The sequence below is a fragment of the Postia placenta genome (genome assembly GCF_002117355.1).
Source record: "Postia placenta MAD-698-R-SB12 unplaced genomic scaffold POSPLAscaffold_9, whole genome shotgun sequence".
NCBI lineage: Eukaryota > Fungi > Basidiomycota > Agaricomycetes > Polyporales > Adustoporiaceae > Rhodonia > Rhodonia placenta.
The window spans coordinates 1095105-1114279 of NW_020169840.1; the positions used below are offsets into that span (position 1 = coordinate 1095105).

The window sequence follows — 19175 nt, forward strand, 5'->3', positions numbered from 1 at the left end:
TATAAGTACTGTTGGTGCGCCAAGCAAGACGGCTAAGGTCGCTGCTTGACTGACGTCAAATACGACAAGAGCAACAGACGCTCAGTGGCGGGCGATCGAGACTGGGGCCGAGTCTGGCAGTGGCCTGCTCGCGTCAGTGCGCGTCTATAATTTGTTGTCTTCACAAGTCCTCATCGACTTTCCCTCCCGCCTCCGTGGCCACATCGACGCGTTTTCCTTTCGCACTCTCCCCTTTTGCACTCACGGTGAGCTTAAAATGCAGACAAAAGTGAAAAGAAATACTCAACTCTCGTCGCCGCTGCAGCACTTCATCATGACAAACGGCACTTCCACCGTCAATCCTTCCGAGGTCGGCTGGCAATTCGTTCCTCAGTACTACACCTTCGTCAACAAGCAACCCAATCGTTTGCATTGCTTCTACACTAAAGCTTCTACTTTTATACACGGCACCGAGGGCGAGGACGGCAAGCCATGTTACGGTCAACAGGTGTGTACACGTTGATCTAATAATCTCTGTGGCGCGTCGTTACTGTGCGTGGGAGGTCGCTCGCGTGCTCAAGCACATTCTGTGCGATCACGTACACTTGGCGCTATGTGGAGTGTGCGCTCTCCGGCTCGCAGATGTGCTGGCAACGTCGAGCACGCCCCTGCGGGACTTTGGCTGGGCAGATGACACGGAAGAAATCAGACTGTCGATTCTGCCATTGGTCCGACGTAGCAAGAGGAAGCTCTTCCTCGGTAGCATTCACCGTGTCTTTCTGGAAACCAGGGTGGTCGTTTTTCGCCCTCAGCTGCGCTGTCTAGACCGACGCGGGGCCGCATACCTGGATATCAAGGAAATCATCCTGGGTCCAATATGCAATTGACCACGATTCCATCGTGACTATGCACTCCTCTATTGTGTCTTCGATTCGTCGTAAACACATGTGGTGGTGGTTCTTCATTACTAATCAGTCTTTACTTCTCGCGGTCAATTGTTTCTGCGCGCGGGGGTCGCTCGAGATGCCTTTTATGTGATGTACGCGGGGCTCGAGATGCTTCGCACTCCTAGCGCGTATAGCTGTGCTGGAACTGTATGGCACATCTTTGCGAGAGCGCAGAGCGTTTTGTCAGGCCGCGGCACATGGCGTCATGCTGTCCCGGGTTTACTTGGCGCGGGAGGACCCTTACGGTTCATTTTATCATTGGTGGAGCTCAGAGAAGAGCTGTTTCTCGGTGGCAATTCTGTGTGTAATAATGCTTGACGCGCAGAAGATTACCTTCCACTGCCGGATCGACGCGGGAGGATACGATGTACGTGTCGCGGAGCCACTGCTCACCTAGACGACTCTCATATTGTCTGCCGGTGATCACCTCCCGTTGCCGCGACGCAGTCTCAACTGGATTCTAGTCGTTTTGCTTCTCACGCACCCGCTCGTCTCTAGTATGCATGCAGCTGTGCAACCTTGTTCGCATACCATCTTCACATTCCTTACGTGCTCTAAACAATATGATTGACCGTCCCATTCACAGGAGATTCATAATAAGATCACCTCGATTGGATTCCAAGACTGCAAGGTCTTTATCCACTCTGTTGATGCGCAATCATCTGCCAATGGTGGGATTATTATCCAAGTCATTGGCGAGATGTCAAATAAGGGCGAGCCATGGCGAAAGTTCGTCCAGACCTTCTTCCTCGCCGAGCAGCCCAACGGCTACTTCGTCCTCAACGACATCTTCCGCTTCTTGAAGGAAGAGGCTGTCGAAAGTGACGACCAGGCGAGTGAGGTCGATGCCACTGCTCCCTCCCAGCAACCACAATCTGTCCCTCCTGTACCACTTTCTCCTACTCCGCCACCACCACCTGCAGAACTGCAGCCGGAGCCGCCAGTGACTCCCACTCCTCCGCCTGCATCAAAACCCGCTGAGGAGGCCCCAGCACCGGCAGCACCCTCGCCTGCACCGGAACCCCAGACCAACGGTGTCCACGCGCCCGAGCCAGAAGTCGAGCCAGCACCTGCGCCCGTGGAGAGGTCGCCCTCCCCCGCGCCTGAGCCGCCCGCTACTGCTTCTCCACCCCCGGTCTCGCCGCCGGCCCAGCATGAGCCTCTGCCGTCTGTACCAGCTCCTGCTCCTGTTGCTGCGCCTGCGCCAGCCCCGCCTGCACACGTTCATCCGCCTGCACCTGCCCCAGCCGCTCCGCAGCCCATGCAGCCGCCCCAGCGTAAGACCTGGGCCAACCTCGCTGCGAAGGACTCCAACAAGTGGGGCGCCGCGGTAGCGAACGAAGTGCGTGGCGTGAGCGAGGCCCCGGTGACCGCTGTGCCAGCACCGCTGAGTGGACCTCAGTCGCCTGCGCCGCATGTAACGACGCGCCCGACGGTCCCCCGGGATCAGCCACATCCGGCGCTGCTCGCAGCTCAGAACGTGCAAACTGCGCAGTGCTTCGTTAAGGTACGTGGACAATCGTTAAGTACTTTGTGTAACGTATACTAATGAGCGAATTACAGAGCGTGACCGAGAACATCCCCGACTCTGCTCTGCGGAATACGCTCATCCAGCGCTTCGGCCCCGTCAAGGAGCTCGAGATTCTGCGCGCTAAGGCGTGCGCGTTCCTCGAGTTCACGCAGCTCGAGGCTGCGCGCCGTGCGATCGCCGCGTCGTTGCCGATCGGCCAGGGCGGTGAGGGTGGTATCCGGATAGACCTCGAGGGCGGGGGACAGGGCCGCATCATCGTTGAGACACGGAAGGAGCGTGGCGAACGCCCGCCCCCACGTGGTCCCCCGATGAACGGCGGTGACAGAGGACGGGGTGGATTCCGCGGCCGCGGTGGCCCCGGTGGCGGACGCGGACGTGGCGGGCCGATGCCGCCAAAGTAAAGCTTTGTGTGACCGATATTGGGCGATGGGTGGTACGGACGGCGTGTGTGGTGGAGGGTCCGACTGACGGTGGGCGGCGGGGGACAGGTCCTTTCGGCCTGGGCTGGCGGGAGGGAGGGGCCGGCAACCAGAGTGCTCGGACGGCCTGGCGTGCCGCGAAAAGTACAAAAAGACTGTTTTGCGTGGTGTTTAACGATCTTGATGTTTGTCTGCGCTTGTGCTAGTGTCGTTGCTTTCGGTTGTGTGCAACATTTTGGAATGATATGTTTTCACGCATCTCCTGGCCAAAGTGGGAGGGACATGAGGCAGTCATTTGTAGCGGAAGTTAGGGCTAGTCGCAAGTCAGTTACTTTGACGTACAGCCTTCCTCACATTGGGGCATCATTCGGGGGAGCAATTGGTCACAGCTTGTTACGGACAACAGGACAATTTGTGCAGCATTGCAAGTGAAAAGCAGTAGCCTTGAATAGCTGTCTTCGTCAGCTACATTCCCGCAGTGAGCCCAAACACGACTTGTGTAACTCGTTAAGCTACTGCAACAGGGACTGGCCTGCTACCCCAGAGAGTGGCCTGCCACAAACAAAGATGTCCGGCATCGCTTGCCGCAGCCTGCCGACATCATGCCGCTCCTCAGGGACCCCAGAGACTTCACTGATATTTACGACTGTAGCAAGGCGCCCGAATTCGTGCGCACCTTAATGTCCCCTTTTTTCAAAAAGAATTCGATGGGTTTATACTCCATACAACGTAGGTACAAGTAGAATGTAGACGAGCCTCCAATAGCTCTTAACAATGGGCTCCGTGCCCTCGGACAGAAGCACTCAAGAGTGAGTCCAGCGCTAGGTGTCAATGCCTTACAGTTTTCAGGCGGACAATGCACGCGCCCCTAGGTAGGGGAGGTGCGGATGGTCCTCGCGTGCGGCACGTTGCACCAGCGATCCGCGATCGAGTAAGAGAACAGGTGGTAGGCGGGACAGTGACTAACGTCCCGCCGGACTGAGGTGGGGCACTAGACTTGAGGAGGCGGTAGAAGCGGCGGGGGAGCATGAGGCGGCGACAGCATCCCGCTCCTCCCAAAGGATGAGGAGGTTCTCGGCGCGCGTTTCAACCGCACACCACTCCGTGAAGGCCTCGAAGTCAGCACTCCGAGAGTAAGCAAGCTCCGGGACCTTACCGCGGTCACTGTAAAAGCGATGCCACTGGAACATCCGCTCAGCAGTATGAGCTTGCAGCTGTGCGTTCGCCCGAGAATGGGGGCGCCCAGTTTCACGGTCAGAAAGCACCTTGGCGAGTATCTCCGCCCACCCAAAGGTAGAGACCATAGGGTTCAGCCTCAAAAACTCGAGAACATCGTTCATTGTGGAAGTGCGCAAGCGAGGCGACCTCCGGTGCTTTCGTATGGATCCAGAAAGGACACTGGAACAGGATGTGGTGCCTGGTTTCTAAGCAGCCACCGCACGGGCAATGTTGGGGACCCGGAATGGTGAAACGAGCGCGATACTCGCCGTATGGGAAGTGGTTGGTGAGAATGCGCGCAGCGCGAGCAATGTCCGAATTAGACTTTCCGGCGTGCTTGAGGAGCCAAGTGGTGGCCACCGTAGTGCCGTGCAGTGGCGGAGCATCGGACACCCACAGGTGCTGACCGCAATACTTACAGGTGTTGCCTTAGTGTCCCCTTATGAGCTGAGAAGAACCTGCATTGTCGACGTGCACAACAGCTCGCAAATGACGAGTAGGTACATTATATCGTGCTTACAATGCACCCAAGGCTGGCGGATGAGTTGCGTATCAGTCCTTAAGGCGCGGACAGCGCCTTCCAAATGTGGTTGCACCAAAGTTGCGACGGTGGCCTATTTGAAGTGATTGGGGTCCCGGGAACCGACAGACTGGTAAGGACAAACACCATCAGTGGCACCGAGCAGACCAGTCCCTGTTGCAGTATTAAGCATAGCATAACGATTTGCAAATCCATTGGCCCATCTAGACTACACATGCACCAGTCCCCTTTTGACTTTGCACTTTAGGTACCCAAAGACCGTACAAGCAAGAATAGCCGGCTATGTTTCGGAAATAAATGCCACGTCCAGAACGTGAAAAGAGCAGCACGGAGAACCGACGCTGGGATGAACAATACAAGACCAGAGACACCAACAATGATGTCAGCCGCGGTTTGACGCCGATGCGACGACGAATCGGACGAGAATGGGAGGAACGATAGTACTTGTCATTGTCATGTTCGGCAGTGGTATAGTACACTTCCATGCTTGAGTAGTGAAGTCCGACGACTAAATAGCAACCTGTAGGCTATGTTGATAAGACAGCGATCAACACGAGCGGTGCACGGGGAGAGAGCATGTAGCTTACGTATACAACGCTTAACACGAGCAGCACAGACAATGGATAAATGGTACAAAGGATTGCGTTAGATGTCGCAGAGGCCGGCCCCGCGCTCACACCATAGGCGGGGGACGGAATGACATGATCTCATCGTACAGGAGTTCCTTCAGCTGCTCGCGGCTGATGTCGTCCTTGTGAACTGCACATCGCGATTTCGTCAGTAGATGCAGACGCCAGCGGGTGTCGAGTAACTCACGGTCGAACTCAAAGAACTCTGGATCGAGGGGCGGCGCGACTGGCTCGTCCTCGGGGTCGTGCTAAGAAAGGATGATGGGTGGGCGGTCTAAGAGAACAACAGTAAACAACGTACGTATGCCTCGAGATAAGGATGCGCGAGCGCCTCCTCAACCGTGATACGCTTTTTGGGGTCGAACGTCTGCCCATAAACATATTAGCACGTCGCCCCAGAAGACCAACAAGAGACAGCGGCATAACGCATAACGGGGGAAAGGGCAGACGCACCAAGCTACGCGTGAGGAAGTCGACCGCGAGCGGATTTGCGTTCGGGAAAAGCTGCGCGAATGGCTTGCGCTTGCGGAAGGGCAAAGCGCGGATGTAGTCGCGCGAGCGGCGGGTCGTGATCGCATAGAACTCGTCGAGCGTCGGCGTGCCGAGGACGTCGAGGATGAGTGTTAGCTGGTGGTGGTAGTCGCGCCCCGGGAAAAGCGGCTTGCCCGACAGCATCTCCGCGAGGATGCAGCCGACAGACCAAATGTCGATCGCCTTGGTGTACTGCTTGAACGTGAGCATGATCTCGGGCGCGCGGTACCACCGTGTAGCGACGTATTCGGTCATGAAGCCCGTTTCCGTGCCCGAGGGTTCCGCGGTCTTCACGGAGCGGGCCAGCCCGAAGTCGCACACCTTGAGGTCGCAGTTCGCATTCAACAGCAGGTTAGACGGTTTGAGGTCACGGTGAATGACGTCGGCGGAATGTAGCGCCTTGAGCGCTCGGAGGGTTTGGTAGATGAAGTATTGAGCGTGGTCGTCGGAGAGGTCCTGCGTACGGATGACGCGGTGCATGTCGGTTTCCATGAGTTCTTGGATCACTGCGCAACGCGATGAGTTGCCATTGGTAAGAACAAAGGGCTATATGCCTACAATACACTTCCTTAAACTGATCTATCGATGGTGGCTTGATGATGTCTAGGATTGAGATGATCTGGATCTCGCGGTCAGCGCAGCCCACAAGAGATATCGAGAAGGGGCTGTCAGGAGCACTGCACTGGATGGCAACATATAGGAACAGCGCGAACGTGCAGCTTCCTGATTGCATGGGGAACAGGTTGCCCCAGATACCAGATACCTCCAGCGGCCTTGGACTGAAGGTGTGAAAGGGCTGCCACATTTCAGCCATACTTGAAAGGCTTGCCCAGATGCATGGGAACTGCCATCGAGCAGGCCACTCAGAGGACGGGTTGCCCTAGTAGTGAAACAGTGTACAAGGTGAAATCTACGTTGCATAGCGCAGCTATGGGCCTCGCCCACAAGGCGAGAGACCAGAGTCAGGCATCGAGCCGTGCCTGCAATGGAAGATTGTGCAGGCACTTATGGGGTTTACTCCCAATGGAGCAAACAGACTCGACAAGAAGCGTTTCCCAGCAAAGGAAGGTCATGCACTCACATTTTCGCTGACCCCCGCCTCACTCAAGAACTTCAACAGCTTCAGCTCTCTCAGCGTCCGCAAGCAAAACATCGAGTGGTCGAACGGCGCGATCTTCTTGATGGCGACCTTACGCCCACTAGGTCGGTGTACTGCAGAGCAGACGATACCGTATGCCCCCTCGCCGACGACATCTAGGACCTGATATTGCGATCCTGAAGTTGCAAGTTGAGGATGATTCCACAAGCCTAACAAAGCCGTCGAACTCACCGACGTTGAAGCGGACCTTGCGCGGTGCGGGCTGCGCCTGCGACGCCGCATGACTATGCTTCGACTTCGCAGCTGCAGGTTGGGCTTGCTCGGGCATGATGGCGGAACTGATGAGTCGTGAGGGGAATAGGGAAGATGAGCGGGCCTAGTGGCTGAGGGACTATATAGAGCACTGCTTGTTGTTTGGATACGACCATTGTGTTGCCCAGCAACGGCTTTTCTAGTAACCGCCAGCGCTGACACTTTCCTTTGTTTTGTTTCTTACGCAATGATCTGCATATTCACCCCGCGTACTTACATTCAGCTAACATCTGAAACCATTTCGCCTCGCCAGTCCCACCGCATTTCGGTGGGGCAGACAGCGCCAATCGGCCTCTGATGATCCTTGCGCGTGCAGGCGCTGATATGCGAGACTCGAACGCGCCTTGGCTGTTGCAGAGTGACAGCCACAAGGCATACGGGTTCTACTCCCACCACCGTTGGAGTTTGACCCGGGTCGGTGAGTAAAAACCTGATTGCAGTCATCGCCGATGTGGGTGTGGATTACACGAGACCACAGACCCGGTTGAGCTCCTGTCGCTCTTTGGCGTCCTTGTTGATTGATTTTGACAGCACTGTACGCCTACAGCGTAACATCGAGCCCGTCTCAAATGCATGGCCTCATTGCGACTCGCTCGGGTAACTGTGCATCATCATGCCCGAATGTTAATGTCGATCTCCTTTCTAACATGGCAGCTGACCCGGATAGTTGCGACACAAGCAAATATCCAAACGTGTTTCACGGGCTATCGCGGTGTTGCTGGTTTCCTGACGAGAACGACGCCTCGCGCTTGTGTTTTCCTGTTTCTGATACCGCAGAGCCACCATGCAAGATTGGGTTTATATGACCGGATTTTGGCGTTAGCGTTCTAGTACGTGCATCGTCTCATCTTCCCGCTTCTATCCTTCTTGCACCTCTATTCTCAGAATCCAGAAGATATGATAATTGCACTTGGTGTCACTATAACAAGCACGACGTGCAGTGTACACTTGCATCTGCGGATGTCCACGTACTCTTCACTGCATTGCATCTATGATGCTAAAATAACTCTGACAGCTATTGTAATCGACAGTGCATGTTGCACCTGTCCTCGGGCCAACACTCCCATAGACTTATTTGAACAGGCTTTGTAAGCCATGCGTTCAGAATACACCTGTGTCTTGAAAGTCAAGTTGGCCCGTTTGTATCTGGTGGTCCTGTGAGCTCTACAGCCAAAGAACCCTCTGACCTCTCTTCTCAGTTCCTGGCAAAATAGAAGTGCTGCATCTGTACGATAGGATGGGAACTGCAGAGAGGCTATTCGACACTCTGTCTGCAGTTATCTGGCATCGTGGGGTCGTGCAACGAGCATCTGTCATGAATTTCACCTGGTCAAGATTTGACAGCTGCAGCGGGCAGCTGGTAACCATCTCCCAACCGTGTCCGTGATGACTGCCACGCCCCTGTTCCGCTGAACATGTTCTCCCGCCGAAATCCTCGGGGCTATCCGCGACCAAGTAGCCTGATACTGTCTCCTATACACAAGACTCGCATAGTCCGTCTAAGTGCTGTCATGGCTGTCCGTCTTTGGTAGCCTATATCCAGGTTCAACGTTAACGTTCAACGCTTGGGCCGATCGATATCACGCATCTGCTCTGCGCCTTCAGCGTTTTAGCAGCACAGCCTCTGTATGTCAACTGATGGACCAGGATCCATCGGCTCGGCCATGTCAGATTTGGGTGCGTTATTGCTCTGAAACCTGGAGTCCTATGAGTAAGTTGCAACCTTCATGGTGCTGTCTCATGGCCGGTCAATACTAGGTTCCGTTGCCATGGGCTTCTGCATGCGGACGATCGATACCATGGTTGTGTCAACGCCCTTCCCAAAAGGCCCTTCAACTGCTGTGTCGAACCCACACCCTGCTGGTGTAAGTATAATTATGGGTTCTAGAGCTACGACATGACTCATCGCCTCAGCCATGCCCCAGCTTGGCTCCTAGACATGACCAGAGTGAGATCGCCGGCAAACTATCCAAGAGCATAATCGAGCGACGTTTTTATTTGTTCCATCGACTTGCACGTGCATTAGCTAATTTACATACGATACTAATTTCCGAATCCTCGTAATGCAAGCAAACAATTTTGCGGTAATGCGGTCCATTATGAGCCATTTGTCCATACGTGGTCGCGAGGATGTGGATTAGAAGGACCCTGTCTCGGCAATGCGATTGAGGATCGCAAGTGCCTCCTCTTGAGATAGGGCACGCAGGGCTGCAGAAGGGTCTGCGCACGCAGCAACCACAGCTGCCTCGCCCCCGGATCCTGTCGTCGCATGTACGACCAGCCGTGCGACAACTTCTCCCTATAAAAAAAAAGGGAATAGGCATGCAAGATGAGCGCTGCGATATCGATCCATGTGTGCAAGAAACTCACCATCTCCACTACACAGGCCACAACGATCAACCTAAGGAGGAGATTTCAGCTCGATGAGGCCAGGTGTAGAAGGAAGCAGCTAACCAGATTATGATCCAGGTGATGCGCTCCATCGCATTGTTGTTAAGGTGATCGTGGATCGCACCAAGCTAAACGTCAGCCAAACCGGTAAATCAATAGCACCATACACCGAGCAACAAAAAGCGCACTAGGTCTTCCGCCACGGCGAGCTTCTCGTTCAACACTTGCACCCGGGGCCCAATTTCCATGTACTCCCGCACGGCGTCGTACAGGGCCTTCAGGCTCGCTTCACTCCAAAACAGCTCAGGCACGTCCAGCACATTGCTCACGAGGTTCACGTCGCGACGCAGTGTGAAGAGACGTCCTGTAAGCCTGAGAGCATCCTTACGCGATAGTGCAAGTGCACCCGTCGATGCAAGCTGCTGCGGGATGGAGGTCGTGTCCTTCGATGACAGAATGCGGTGTGCGTGCGTCTCGTAATGTGCGAGCAGAGTGGATTGTGCGAGCGCGTGTGCAACGGAAAGTTTGAGGAGATGCGAATGGGACTTGAATGCTAGGAGGAGATTTAGTGCGTGACAAAGTGGGTATAGCTATGTCCTACTGAAGAAGTCATTGTATATGCGCGGATACGCGATGTCAGGGTCGTGCTGATAAGCCGATCAGCGTCAAGAGTCATGCAAGATTGGCGACAATCCACATACCGCGTAATGACATTCCTCGACCTCCCAGTCACCCTCCACGAATTTACGGCGCAAGATACCGGCACCTTCTGCATCTTCCACGATGCCACGCTCCTGCTGCTCTGTGAGTCCGAAGAACACGATCACCCCATATGCGAAGAAGATCGCCTCCGCGTAGTCATTGGGGCGCGATACATCTAATATATCTGCTTCCAAGCGATGCATTGCTTTCTTCTTCTTCCTTGTCGCGCGTCCTGAGCCGTATTGCTGTACCTCGCCTGGTTGGTCCTGCGGTAACGGCGGGCTGACCAGAGGTTCGGATGGTTGTTCAGTTGCCGTCGTAATGGGCGAGGTCGATGGAATGAAACCAGTTTGTTGCGGAGCTGCTTCGGAATCTGTGGCCGCTGAATCAAAATACATGCCTTGGTATCCATTATCTTCTGCTTCAGACAAGCCATACAATGGATTCTCTTCGGTTGGCGAGGAAGGGGGCGCTGAAGAGCGGATATTGGAGTGTGGTCCGTACCCAGGAAGGAGCGGGAGGTGGTAGACCTTCCACAACCCTGAGCCTAACGCACAAGTATACAGGTGATAAGACTCACGACGTACATGGCCTCGTCAAATACTCGAGGCTGAACATTATGCTCGCGCTTCAGAAAGCTCGCAAGAAGCTTCATCTTGAAGCCGTCCGCAACACAATATGCAGTGATCCGCTTGAACCCTGCTTTCTCTCGTTGCTCCTTACTCATGCGTTCGCCCGCGCTCTTTTGATCGCGCACCCCGTGGTCAGTCTCATATCCATGCAGCACCTCTTCATCATCATCGGGGGGGAGTGGTTTAGTCTGCGGAGCAGACGGTAGAAGAACAAGTTTGTGGGCGGTCTTAGACGAGCGCTGCGCTTTAGGTGCACCAGATACAGGGTTGACGGTGCCAGTGAGTGTTAAGCCGGACACTGAAGGACGTCGTGTAACAGCCCTCGGTGCCGATGTAGAAAGGGCGCGAGGAGGTCGTTGACGTCGACCACCTGGGGCCGCGGTTGGCGGAGGTCGCGAGGTTGCTGGTCGCGACATTCTACAACGTGGAGGAGACTATGTATAGAGCGTGACGCTAGGTTCCGGATCTACAAGAAGGCAATCCTATCAGCAGAACGAAGCATTGCCCGAGGTCGTCGTCGCCGGCGCCGACCAGTTATGCTCTCTGTTCTTTCCATATAGAGAAGTCACGGGATTCCACCACGTCGAGCACGTGAATAAAGCGCCACAGTCGCGACGACGCGACGCGACGACTTGCATACTTTCTTGCATCTTGATCAACAGGAATTCCTGATCAGCGCATACAATCAGTTGTGCTAACGCGCTCGTGGCTTGGGACTCTTGGATAATCCGCTGGATGGCGGGTTCTTTCAGTGGACATCTTGTTGACACGTTCCTATCTGCCCAGCGAGCCGCACGAGGACCATTTGGCCAGTCAACGCCGGACTCGCCCAACATTACTATCAACGGTCCAATGTCATTTGCTCCAAGTATGCATGGCACTCTCCTCTCAAACTCTTCATTCCTCCAGGAACCTTCTTTTATGGATCTATCTGAGGAAACAGCAAAACGGATTGCCACACTACAAGCGAAGCTCAACAAGAAGCTGGGCCCCGAATATATCTCGCAGAGACCAGGTCCAGGTGGTGGTCCAAAGCTTACCTATGCTGAAGGTACTATTGTCCCCTTATTGGTCCCACATGTCTAACGTCTGCTAGGGTGGAAGATCATCAATTTGGCGAATGAAGTGTTAGTCCACGTTTGTCAGTGTGAACTATTTGGATGCTGAGGGAACATCCTAGATTTGGATTTAATGGCTGGAGCTCAAGTGTAGTAACCCTGGCGGTAGACTATATTGACCTCAATGAAGAAACCAAACGATTCTCCGTCGGAGTTTCAGCTATTGTCAGGATAACTCTGAGAGACGGCGCCTACCACGAAGATGTTGGCTACGGGTTGCTGGAGAACTCCAAGAGTAAGGGTGCTGCTCTTGACAAGGTATGTCTGCTGCCGAACGACCCCGCATAGCAAATTCAAATATGTCGTAACGTCCATGTATAGTGCAAGAAAGAAGCTGTTACCGACGCGGTCAAGCGCGCTCTGCGTAATTTTGGCAATCTGCTAGGAAACTGTCTATATGACAAGTCTTATGCACAAGAAGTCATTAAAATCAAAGTTCCTCCTGTATGTAATCATTTTACATTCTATGTGGCGCATTCCTGAAAACAAATACACAGCCCAAATTTGACAAGAGCGAGCTTCATCGTCGGCCGGAGTTTGACGAAAAGCACATGAACGCAGATACCCCGAGCAAGCCTTCGACTTCGGCCGTTAAACTTGAACATTCATCACGTCTGAATGACATCATGAACGCTACGACAAATCCAGCCCCACAGGCACAAGTCCTTTCTGCAGTGCCTCCGCATATACGCACCGTCTCGGATCCTACCGCATCGACGCCCAGTGCCAAAGGAAAGGCGCCTATGGGCGCCGGCCAAACTGGACTCAACACGCCGGTGCGTACACCTGATGTCACCCACGGTACCCGATTCTCTGCGGGACAGCGTGCCGCCCCACAGCGGCATCAGAACGCCGGCGCACAGCCACCTCCGACGGATCGCAAAGTCAGTTTTGCGCCACCGCCAGCTGCGTGCACTTCTGTTCCTCCCGACGTCGCGGCGCCTACTGCGGGTCCCTCACGGCCCTCGGTTGCTCAGCCACCAGAAGAGGTGGATATTCCGGACGATGAATCGTTTCACTTTAATTCAGAGGATGACGCTTTCCTCGCGGAAGTAGACCTCGGAGAGGATGGTATTGGCGGGCCGATCGATGAAGGAGCCGTGGCGTCAGACTTGAGCACTGGCAGCAGAAATGAAGACGCCCAGTCGCATCCTCAACATCAACAGCAGCACATGCCTCCTCCCGAAGCCCCTCTGCCTCAGCCGCAGGCACGGCCTCAGCGTTCAAATTTCAATGCGCAAAATACCGTCAGTAGACTACAGAGCTCGACGTCAAACGGAAATCAGAGTGCCACGACAAAAAATGCATCGGTAGGCTCCTCTGGGTCATCGTCTACGACGAGTGGATACGGTGGTAGCCGCGCGCCGACTCCGTCCTTGGGCGGATTTAATTTTCCACCAGGGGTTGTGAGTACCTGCTCCGTCTACTGTATGAAATCTTCGCACTCAGAACGTGCTATAACCCACAGAGTCCACGCTCAAATGGCGCTCCAACTGCGCCCGCACGTCATTCGGGCCAGGGAAGTGGCAGCGGCATCGGCCTGAAGCGGAATGCCGATGCTATGCAGTAAGTTCCGCTCCTCTAGAATATTCTCTTTGTACGAGTCTCAACAAGCTCGCGTGCAGAGGGCAACCTAATCCTGCGAGTAGAAGATCCGTGCAAGGCATGGGCCTAGCACCTCATTCCGGAGGTGGATGGTCTGGACAAGGAGGCCAGGGCGGCCAAAGGCGAGAGCCTCTTGCCGCTCTCGAGCTAGGCGGAGGTGGAGATATCAAGCGCGTCAAACGCTGAATTGTTCCTGCTGTTCCCAGTTCTGTCAGCCTTGCTTTCCTCCGTTTGGAAGTTTGTTTTCGCGAGCAAGGTATAGTGTACTGTGACCGGAAGAATAATTGTCACAGCGTCGTCAGCAGCATGGGCGTTCATAGACCCTCATGCATCTCCATTTACCTTCCTCCCTATAGTAAACATGAGCGGAGTTTGGGACATTCACTTCGGACTGTGTGCTCAGTACTACTTCTTACGACTTATGTAGCGCCACCGTGTATTGTAGCCTTTCGGGTAAGCCCATATTTTAGCAGATCTGGAAATAGCGAGGACTTATCCGCAAAATTCTCGATGACGAACGTCATAATTGCTCGTTCGTTAATTGCTACAATGACAACACTAAACTCACTGTGAGCCTGCTATGTCCCTACTTCGCCAGCTCTGGCAAAGATTTGCGAGGCCTGTATGCATTCACTCTGTCATGACATGCAGAGAGACAAGATCTTGACTGAGAGTGCTATCTGCAGACATATCTCGTTGGCCGAGACCTAGAAGGTGCGCCCTATGTGGTACTCTGGTCCGCGAGCTCGAGCTAACCAGAGTCCTCCAGGTAACCGTTTCTACGAGTACCCTAGCGTCTCCGATGGTACGCACCCGAGTTCCGCAATGCATGTGTAGAGGGTTCATCTAGCTGTCAACCACCGGCAGATCCAAGAAGAACGAAGCGTGTTGTGAAGTACAAACATGCAGAACATGTATGGGACTATGCGTCCATGCAAAAACAACTGGCAGGCGTGTCTTCATTAAACTCTGTTGCACCCCTTGGCCCTGACATAGCATGGTCGCTAACTAGTACAATGGGCTGCTTGGTTGACGCATACTCGTCCCCATCCACCTGTGCTGGAGGTACGATCATGATACACGCTGCCAAGATCCGTGCAATCTGTTCGCTCTAATAGCGCCGTTTCATATACAGGAGCTGCAGGCTGACCTGGAGCGGCAACGGCGTGTTCAAATGAATGCTGCCTTGATTGAAGCGCGTGACCGTGAAGAGCGTCTTCAGCAGATCGCTGCTGCTCAAGACACACCGGTCCATCAGGTGTCTGCACCAAATGCTAGCGTTTCTTTGCAGAGGGATACCACGATCCAAGAGCCGCCATTACGCCCTGCAAGAGCCGAGGGTGGCAGCCCTCGAGGTAGACCAGAAACACATTCACACACAGAAGATCCATGGAAGAAAGCATCGCATACGTCAGACGAACCGCAGGCATGGGCTCCCAAGGCAGTCCGTAGAGGTGGTGCTTAGTGCGGGGAACACAAGATCGTTGTATGTTCTCTTGGGAAATTCCCCGCTCAGGGTATTTGTAACGGCCCACGTTTGAACTTATTTAGGGTTTGTGTGCAGCTCTTCACAATCGGTGTATGTGGGTGTGAGGGCGAATGCAATCGGAATCTTTTAAACCAGTGCGAGCGTGTACCCATTTAGCTCATGAGGGTGATCCCGTAAGTACGGTCGTGCAGTATACGAGCGCGATAGCGCGGGGATCATTTATTACGGCCCGTAATGGTTATTTCAGTCTGCTCTTCACATAACCTCAGTTCTTGAGCTACTACCTGCGATTTGTGAATTAACGGTGAGAACAACATGCGGATTCATTCATTGACACGACAGAAGGTTTTGAATATGCGATACACAGCAATCTGAAAGAGGCCGCTGTTTACCCAATGTTTGCGTCGAGCTTGTCCTTCGACTATCACCGGCATGCAGCTGACGCTACCATGGTCTGCCCACACTCACCCATGGACATGTACTGCCTCCTGTACTAATAGTCGTCTTAACCATCTTTGTATTGAACCCTCTTGCTTTGTGAACTACCACGCCTTCTCAAGGCTATGCCATCGACACATCGCCTTCCATTGGTCTGGCAACTATTTCGGCTTCTGTTATCTTCGCCGAGCGGTGCTATTCGCGCCACACGCGAACGCTTGCTGTGGCTATGGCTCTTCGTCAAACGCTACATTCGTCGATTAGGTTGGGGGAACTATGGCAAGACCAGACCAGACAATCGCAAACAGGTCGATCGAGACACTCGCGTCGACGAAGACGTTCGTTCTGGAGTTGTAGAGGCGGGGAATGGCTCAGAGATTGAACGTGCAGTGATATATTGCAGCAAAGAGCCAGTCAATTCACATCTTGGTCTTCACATTGAACACAATGGCAACTCTCCCCGACTGCTCAGCACAAGGGATATTCCAAGCCGGCCAGCATCCCGACCAGTCTCTGCTGCATACCCAGATTCTGTTGGCTTCGATGGCGAGCCGTACTCAATCTCTGTGCAGAACGCATCGCAGTCTTCTATCGACATCGGTCTCGCGACGCTGAGTGATCACGGAATCCACCATCGCGATACTCGCTACGATCATCTGGCGCTGTCGTCCAGACCGTCTTCTCGGACCTCTTCGCCGCGTCGGAGAGATCGAGGGGTGTTGAGAGACGTGTCGGGGCCAACGAGCAGCCGGGCTCTTGCGCGCTCCAAGTCGCGCGCCAGGTCTCGAGCACGCGACTCGCTTGCAGGCTCGCATCGCGGATCCCGTTTGTCGATTGCGTCGTTTCCGCCCGAACATAAGTCACCCGCGCTCAGCGCACTGAACCAGGCACTTCCGGCAGGGAACATACCCATTCATGTTCCTCTGGAGCCAGCAAGATCCCAGAAGATGTATGCGATTCTGCAAATTAAGCGATATCTCAAAGGGCAAAAAATGTATGTCTAGACCTAATCATGACATGACTTGTCCTCATTTCATGTGCCAGAGACGACTTAGAGTCAAATTACGTAGTGAAGCCTCTTCAACTGTTATACCCACAGTGAGTGACTCGCTATAAATGTTGCCAGCTTCACTTATGGTTACGAAGCGATGACGTCCCAGCTGGATGGACAGCGCTGACACACCCAGAGGGTGCCTGTTATTTCTATCATGAAGAGAAAGTACGCTTGAAACTCGTTTCCATGTATCATGCGCCTTGAACTGGTCATGCAGCGCATCTATACCGACGCATACATTATGGAGCCGGAAATCATGACCGAAATTGACGACTTTATAGCTAATCTGGAATACATGGCACATGGTCTTGGGTTCCAGATGGGCCCCAACATGGAGCTCGTGTTGGAACTGGAAGATAATGACAGGCCACATATACCGACTAAATATCACTGGTGTTACTACTTCGTGGACAATGATACCCGCACATTGTTCTGGTTGCAAGAGTTTGAGATATACGACGAGACCCCTTGGGACGAACTGCAGGGCCTGAATACTGCATCACACATCAGTGCGTCTATACCTTCGGCGACTGGCATGGAATCCGAGATGATTACTGATCGCATAGCCAGAGCACGGAATTGAAGAGATGTACTGGTACGGGTTTCCAACCTGATGTGCGTGTTTTGGTGCTGCATGCTGTTCGCATGCTTATGTGTGGTTATGCAGTGACTCGATATTTTGGTTACTGATTGTGTTCAAGGCTCCACTGGGACATGTTCCCGTATAAACACGATCCCTCGAAAGCACTCGTCAACGAGTTACTAAGCATTATAGTACATTCCACTGCGGGTATGCACGCTTTTCTCACCACTTGGAAGCTCCGAAATGCTGAGCCCCGAGTAGACCAGCTGACGTCCACGACTTCCACGATCCCTTACCACGCTGATGAACTTCACAAGATGATGACCATAGTCAAGAACGCCAAGGGTGTGTGGTTGTGCGGTGTGGCCTGGCGTCATGAAACTGAATCAGCGTTCAGAACTCGGAAGCAACCAGCACACCGCTTGTGTGATCGGTGGGTCATTTAAGTTTAAGTTTGAGTGGTTTCGCTGCGTGGAATACTAAACATCATTCACAGGTCGCTTTATGCACATTTTCGGTGCGTACAGCCATGTCACTTCCTAAAAACCGCATATCCACGCTACCTTTAGCGCACCAGCGATTCCTGCACTACCATGGACAGAAGGCCGCTCGCCTATCCCGTGATCAGAGTGTTTTTGACAAAGGGGATGAGCACCGGACACTATTGATTACCGTCTTAGCCCCGCTACTTTTCAATGCGCCGGATGTGCACCTAAAGGCGCTGGAGAAAATTTGGATCGATAATATTATCACGATCATACCCTGGAGCCACTTCATGTCCAAGCTGCAAACTGACTGGCAGGAATATGTTCTCTTCGTGAGTTCGTGCTCAGCTCGGTCATGCATCAGTTTTTCATAATATCTTTAAGGCCACGGTTTTGCTCAATGCAAACATTTCTTTCATGACGATTAACGATGTGGATCCCGGTAGCGGACCACGGACAGCCGCGCAGATTGCGAGTTTCGTGTCCACCATTGCTAGTATCGGAAGCACAGTCATTGGGCTGTTGCTGATTCGGCAATACCGCCTCAAGCCGAAGGACACGGCGCAGGATGCGGTACGTGAGTGTCCTGCGGGCGCTGCGCGTTTCCTCACACTTTGCACACAGCTCAATTACCTAGCTAGCCGGCGGCATCCCACACTCGGTCTGGAGACATTAGCGATTATGTACAGCTTGCCATATGCTCTCCTCATGTGGGGGTGAGTACGCATTTGTGCTGCGCCTGTCCGGTTTACCTGACGTATCATTCACAGGATGGTGACGTTCCTCATCGCATTCGCTTTCGAGTGTTTCGAGACAGCCGACAAGCCGTCCATCATTGTCAGCGGCGTTAGCTGGGGCTTGGTCGGTATCCTGATTGCTTGGTGCATCTACACGTCATGGGAGGGTGGCGAGACGTCTATTCGAGAATGGATCCTCTCTCATTGGGATACATTCTATGCCACGATGTCGGAAAAGGGACTCTGGCCAAAAGCTTGGCTTTTCCGTCGACAACACGTCGCAACACCGCAGGTTGAGGAAATGGGGTTTAGCCTGCCGTAGCTCTTTGCACTGCTCTCGGTTCTCATGCTGTGAAGACTGTTGTGTACTGATATTTATGGGAATGTAACATCGTATGTATCGCGGTTAGCTGCTGTAGTTGGGTATGCTAGTGGTTTGCCCATGTTAGGCGCACAATCAATCGAGTTGTGCATCTACCTTTGTCTGACAGTTGTTTTGTTCTCCATCGTCACGGAAGACACTGTAACCGTGTAGTAGGGATCGCGACGCATCATAGCCCACGGAACGCGTTGTCACCGATGTCATGTCCTTCCACAGGCGGTCAAATGCGGGTTGCATGACACTCATGTTGGCGTGCGAATGGTGACCTCGGTAAGCTATGTACTGTCCCTGCATGACGTTGTGTAGCCGTGCGGCGACCAAATGCGGCGAGCCCGAGGTGTCCCTTATATCTC

At 53.6% G+C, this 19175-nt stretch overlaps 6 protein-coding genes across 6 annotated transcripts; 3 read left to right on the forward strand and 3 right to left on the reverse strand.

Moving 5' to 3' along the window:
* Window positions 1-177: 177 nt before the first annotated feature.
* Window positions 178-2858, forward strand: POSPLADRAFT_1066427 (hypothetical protein; the record flags this gene model as incomplete). Its single annotated transcript, XM_024482071.1, has 4 exons — window positions 178-245; window positions 305-487; window positions 1513-2433; window positions 2490-2858. Exons 2-4 carry the CDS (start codon window positions 314-316, stop codon window positions 2856-2858), a joined length of 1464 nt encoding a protein of 487 aa, XP_024337840.1. The 5' UTR covers window positions 178-245; window positions 305-313.
* Window positions 2859-3928: 1070 nt separating this feature from the next.
* Window positions 3929-4156, reverse strand: POSPLADRAFT_1116514 (hypothetical protein; the record flags this gene model as incomplete). The annotated part of the gene is made up of 1 exon (XM_024483469.1): window positions 3929-4156. A coding segment is annotated over one exon (228 nt), but the record flags the coding sequence as incomplete, so codon positions are not given.
* Window positions 4157-5308: 1152 nt separating this feature from the next.
* Window positions 5309-7430, reverse strand: POSPLADRAFT_1182210 (hypothetical protein; the record flags this gene model as incomplete). Its single annotated transcript, XM_024488903.1, has 7 exons — window positions 7126-7430; window positions 6877-7070; window positions 6354-6414; window positions 5718-6301; window positions 5566-5631; window positions 5452-5512; window positions 5309-5394 (listed from the first exon to the last, which is right to left on the reverse strand). Exons 1-7 carry the CDS (start codon window positions 7220-7222, stop codon window positions 5309-5311), a joined length of 1149 nt encoding a protein of 382 aa, XP_024337842.1. The 5' UTR covers window positions 7223-7430.
* A 1913-nt stretch (window positions 7431-9343) lies between these two features.
* POSPLADRAFT_1145782 (hypothetical protein) lies at window positions 9344-11347 on the reverse strand (the record flags this gene model as incomplete). Its single annotated transcript, XM_024485839.1, has 7 exons — window positions 9344-9505; window positions 9577-9607; window positions 9661-9725; window positions 9786-10150; window positions 10199-10244; window positions 10299-10829; window positions 10880-11347. The coding sequence occupies 7 exons, from the start codon at window positions 11345-11347 to the stop codon at window positions 9344-9346; spliced, it is 1668 nt and encodes a 555-aa protein (XP_024337843.1).
* A 505-nt stretch (window positions 11348-11852) lies between these two features.
* On the forward strand, window positions 11853-12532 carry POSPLADRAFT_1146656 (hypothetical protein; the record flags this gene model as incomplete). Its single annotated transcript, XM_024485965.1, has 4 exons — window positions 11853-11982; window positions 12028-12058; window positions 12112-12307; window positions 12371-12532. 4 exons carry the CDS (start codon window positions 11853-11855, stop codon window positions 12530-12532), a joined length of 519 nt encoding a protein of 172 aa, XP_024337844.1.
* A 689-nt stretch (window positions 12533-13221) lies between these two features.
* On the forward strand, window positions 13222-18762 carry POSPLADRAFT_1047329 (hypothetical protein; the record flags this gene model as incomplete). The annotated part of the gene is made up of 20 exons (XM_024479257.1): window positions 13222-13455; window positions 13518-13615; window positions 13675-13811; window positions 14082-14107; window positions 14341-14368; window positions 14424-14459; window positions 14522-14719; window positions 14773-15098; window positions 15219-15237; window positions 15300-15316; window positions 15704-16575; window positions 16626-16679; window positions 16728-16800; window positions 16853-17148; window positions 17337-17425; window positions 17480-17563; window positions 17746-18035; window positions 18088-18276; window positions 18328-18419; window positions 18474-18762. The coding sequence occupies 20 exons, from the start codon at window positions 13222-13224 to the stop codon at window positions 18760-18762; spliced, it is 3447 nt and encodes a 1148-aa protein (XP_024337845.1).
* Between the last annotated feature and the right edge of the window lie 413 nt (window positions 18763-19175).